The sequence below is a fragment of the Camelina sativa genome, chromosome 17, assembly GCF_030686135.1.
Source record: "Camelina sativa cultivar CO46 ecotype springtype chromosome 17, ASM3068613v1".
In the NCBI taxonomy this organism is placed as follows: domain Eukaryota; kingdom Viridiplantae; phylum Streptophyta; class Magnoliopsida; order Brassicales; family Brassicaceae; genus Camelina; species Camelina sativa.
The window spans coordinates 30,192,794-30,197,546 of NC_141896.1; the positions used below are offsets into that span (position 1 = coordinate 30,192,794).

Below are 4,753 nucleotides of genomic sequence, written 5' to 3' on the forward strand. Positions count from 1 at the left end.
CAGTACCTGTTAATTTTTTAGCACCATCATATTTTTGATCATTTTTTAATTGCTTTGCAGGTTTGGTTTTCATTATTCTTTTCATATTATATTTCTTATATATTTTTTAATTGGGAAATTACATAGAATATTACATAAAAATAGGTTTATTACTAGACTAACACGTTGAGATTTTCGACTTACTAGAATAACACATAAAAGTTTGATTATTACTTCTAAACCAGGATTGTGTGTTTTATTACGGTTTATGCCATTTATAATTAAATTTGGTTGAAAAAAATCATCAATATCTTGGGTGCAGCCGTAGCCTCAAAAAGATGCAGATCTTCGTGAAAACCTAACGGGGAAGACCATTACGCAAGAGGTCGAGTCATCTGACACCATCGACAATGTGAAAGCGAAGATCCAAGACAAGGAAGGGATCCCACCGTACAAGCAGCGTTTGATTTTCGCCGGGAAGCAGCTCGAGGTCGGCCGCACTCTCGCCGACTACAACATCCAGAAGGAATCGACGCTTCATCTCGTGCTCCGTCTCTGTTGTGGTGCTAAGAAGAGGAAGAAGAAGACTTACACCAAGCCAAGAAAATCAAGCCAAGAGTGACGAGAAAACTGTCAACGCCGCTCGTCGATATCGAGACCGTCAGAAAATGTTTGAGTCTTCTTTTTTTTTTTCTTACTTAATTGTCTTTGTTCTGGTTTGATCCTATCTTAGAGCTTTCTTAGGTCTCTCTCTAGATTATTTCCTTGATTGAGCTTCAATAGATGTAACTTAGCTTTCAACGCCTTGGGGTTATTGTGATTTTCAATTGAACTTTCCGATGTTTTTGTATTGCTGATTTGATTGTTGTTCATATTAGTTCGATAGCTTAACTACTTCTGCTGGTTTGACTTTGGTTCTTGAGTCTTTGTTGTTGTTTCTATGTGCAATTTCCAGTTATGGCTTCCATCTAACATTTGATTTTGTGTTTGTGTTGTTTGGATTTAGTCAATGCTGGAACCAACAAGGCTGCATCAAGTGGCACATCTCTCAACACCAAAAGGCTTGATGATGACACTGAGAACCTTACTCGTAAGTCTTATCTTTAATCACTTGCTTTACTTATGGTGAATTGATTTTCCTAATGGCTATAAAGATTAGATAGTGGTAGTCTCAGGCTCTGTAATCTGGGAAAATGAGGTTCTATGTTTGTCCTGGAATCATAAGAGTTTAGTTCTTTTGTTGTATTACCTGAGTTTTAGCTATGAGGAACCTTTTATGTATTGATATATTATCTTGATGATAGAGTTTCATATATTGATTATGCAATTGTGAAATATATGAACTTGCTCAGGTATTTTATTTTCCCCTCTTGTTAATGCTCTATCAACGTGTGCCAACTGAGCTAATGAACGTGTGCCAACTGAGCTAACCCAGTAATCTCCGGGCTTGTTCATGCTCTTAAGGTGAGTTGTTTTTTTAATTCACGATATGATTTGGGTGTTATGAGTCTTATGACTATATGGATATTGGGTTTTAGGGATTGATTTGATTATAAGAGAACTTTGGTTTTTAGGGATTGTCTCTGCATCTTAGTTTGATTGGTTTGTAAAGTTTTGTGACATCTTTTTTTGTTTGTTTTATCACATAGAGTTTATAGAGTTTGTGACTGATCTTGTGTGTGTTTGGTTTTGAAGGCACAGAGATTGTTTGGGAATAGGTGGATTGAGATAGCCAAAGTGGTCTCAGGCAGGTATATTGGAAACCAACAGATATAAGCTTTAATGGTGGACCAAGGTTATTATGGATATGAAATTAGAGACTTCATTCTTGTTCTTTGTGGTTTATTGTGTAGAACGGATAATGCTGTGAAGAACAGGTTTACAACACTGTGCAAGAAGAGAGCTAAGTATGAAGCCGTGGCTAAAGAGAACAAGATCGCTTGTTGTGTGAACTCAAACAACAAGAGACTGTTGTTCCCAGATGGTATTAGTACACCGAGAAAAGTCAAAAGTGAATCTCCTCTTACTAAGAAAATGAGGTGAGAAACCTTGTTTTGGTTTCTCTTGATTGATTCCAAAGAAGAAAGCTTATTTTGAACTGTTATATTGACATATATAGTGGTCATGTTCATTTATCCAGGAGAAGTCACATTCCGGATCTTACAGAGATCAAGAGCTATGGGGATAGATCACATATAAAGGTTGAATCGGCTATGAATCAACAGACTAGACCTCCACTTTCGGTAGTATCCCACAATGCTGCAGGTATCAATGGCATGAAAGAGCAGAAACTAACAAGCAATGCAAAAGAGAGTGATGGTGCGCAAAACTCTTATTCTTGCTAATCCTTATCTTGGGAAATAGATGTGAGTTGAGATGCAAACAGAGAGAGTCTTATTCAACTAAGTTGTGGTTTTGGTAAATAGGTGAGGATAAAGGTACCCAAGAGGTGTTTCTTAAGAAAGATGATCCAAAGGTGACAGCTTTGATCCAACAAGCTGAGCTTCTCAGTTCATTGGCACAGAAAGTTAATGCAGACAACACAGATCAAAGCATGGAAAATGCCTGGAAGGTAAAACAATGCACGACTCATTTTGTTCTGTAACTTGTAAAACTATTAGCTAAAATTGAACATTATGTTGGACGATCCTGTGTGAGCTTTCTAATAACAAAAGCAAGCTCTCTTGTTCCTAATGCTTCCAGGTCCTACAGGATTTCTTGAATAAAAGCAAAGAAAATGATCTATTCAGATATGGAATCCCATATATAGATTCCAAAGGTCTTGATGAGGACTTGAGGATTAGTAATGAAGATAGTCAAACATCTTGGAAGTTCAGAAATTACTTTTTTTTTTTAATATAATATATGGATGATTGTGGTTTGTATGATTCTAACAGCCAGTAATGTCACTTATAGGCAACCTGATCTCCATGATTCACCAGCAAGCTCTGATTATAGCTCAGGATCAACCGTAATGCCTCCTCATCCTTCTGATGATAAAACTCAGCAACCCATGCCTGATACTCAGACAACAACATCGCAGAAACAAAATGACGGGCAGTTACCACAAGCTAAAGTGATTGTGCCTGATGTAATAACTGTGGAACATGTGGATTTACTCACAACATGTCAGGATGTCCTAAAGAACCCTAATGAGATTGTTGTGCCTATGTCGGGTGACGAAGAGTTTCACTCCCCTGTTCAAGTCACTCCATTTTTCAGATCTCTAGCAGCAGGCATTCCTAGCCCACAATTCTCTGAAAGTGTAAGCTTTTCCATATACTTATAACGTGAGTACCTTGAAATGACTGTTTGGTTCAGCATTTTGTATGGACGCATTTTCTAAGTAATAAAAAAAAATCGGTTTGTCGTTTGCTTCAAAACATCGTCTTGTTCTTGTGTTTCTTCTAAGTGTGTCTGGTTTCCCCTCACTTGGCTGATTCGTTGAGTCTTTTATCTTTGTGCGGATTCTCCTTAGATAAAGCCTCAAAACCGGTTACTCAATTCACTTTCATCACCACCACCTCGACACTTCCACAAGTCGTCTCGTACTAGTGTGCTCACAAGTGCGGTGTGAGTCCATTCTTGTAACACTCCCTCGCATTTTCAAGGAAATCAAAAAGTTTGTAGGGTACTCAATCAGAAAGTTTGTGACTCCATAGTTGTCTAGTTGTACTCTCATATTCATAGTTGAACTTTTGTATTTTTCGAATATCCAATTGGACTATAATATAAATTATTAATTAGCAGTTGACCACAAGATTTATCAGTATTAATGAGCATATACAAGGTTTTCATAACACAATGTTCATAAAAGGTTGGGTTTACCTCTTTTGCTTCATTTGAGGTGATCACTTACTAAGTGTTCCTTATACTTTAAAGAGTATTTTATGTGAAAACGATAGTATATATTAGAAAGTGATAAATTCTTGTATTGTTGATTAAACATGGTTATTTAATAGTTCAATATGTAAAGAAATTCTTATAAACCTTAATTATCATTTTCATATTTTAAATATAAATGCAAATCTAAATATATATTTAGTTGTACCTAGTTGAACTGAGTATTATATATATATGTTATCTAAATATTACCCTCTATAGTTAAAATGTAATTTTGTATGGTTATTGTTCATTACCTCTCGAAAATATGATAAATAAACAATTACGAATTACATAGGTTGTTCTAGTAACATCTCTTACTTGTTCCATTTCCGGTGAACAACAACAACAATATTAGCTAGGGTTATAGAAGAAGATATGTTGAAGATGACTACAAAATTACAATAATATTGTTCATTAAAACGGATTTATGGACCTACACTAAGCAAAAGAACGTTATGTACGTACTCTAATCTCAAGAACATTATGTACGTATGCGTTCATATGTACGTACACGTTTATATGTACGTACACGTTCGATTTTAGGTTTAATGAACCCGAAATTACCAGAATATCCTCGTCTTCTACCTCTAACATACGACTGAAAACCCTAATTTTCCCTGCCTCACTTTATTTTTTCACGACTTATGTCTATTTTTTTGGTTTCACTTGTGGGTTTTTTACTCAACTATTATAGATTTTCATCTCAACATCTGATTTCTAAATTAAAAACCTATAAAAAGTGAGTTATATAGATTTTCGAACAGATATCTAGCTCTTCCATGGATGAACCCAGAGGAAAGATTAACGAAACAGAGTAGGAAAAAGACGTTTGCTCCGGCCGACAAACAGAATACGATTGATGAATCTGCTACAAACGTTATTACATGAA

General features: G+C 35.8%; 1 protein-coding gene across 4 annotated transcripts; it reads left to right on the forward strand.

Annotated features, from left to right (window-relative positions):
* Positions 1 to 221: 221 nt before the first annotated feature.
* On the forward strand, positions 222 to 3,733 carry LOC104757918 (transcription factor MYB88). 4 transcript variants are annotated; one of them, XM_087496294.1, is made up of 10 exons: positions 222 to 649; positions 986 to 1,069; positions 1,332 to 1,443; positions 1,675 to 1,730; positions 1,833 to 2,018; positions 2,120 to 2,298; positions 2,406 to 2,551; positions 2,683 to 2,810; positions 2,896 to 3,244; positions 3,458 to 3,733. In XM_087496294.1, the coding sequence occupies exons 5-10, from the start codon at positions 2,014 to 2,016 to the stop codon at positions 3,554 to 3,556; spliced, it is 906 nt and encodes a 301-aa protein (XP_087352420.1). In that variant the 5' UTR covers positions 222 to 649; positions 986 to 1,069; positions 1,332 to 1,443; positions 1,675 to 1,730; positions 1,833 to 2,013; the 3' UTR covers positions 3,557 to 3,733. The 4 variants fall into 4 exon arrangements, with proteins under 4 accessions (XP_087352420.1, XP_087352421.1, XP_087352419.1 ...); XM_087496295.1 differs by lacking the exon at positions 3,458 to 3,733 and having other exon boundaries at positions 2,896 to 3,362; XM_087496293.1 differs by lacking the exon at positions 1,332 to 1,443 and having other exon boundaries at positions 269 to 649.
* Positions 3,734 to 4,753: the final 1,020 nt, after the last annotated feature.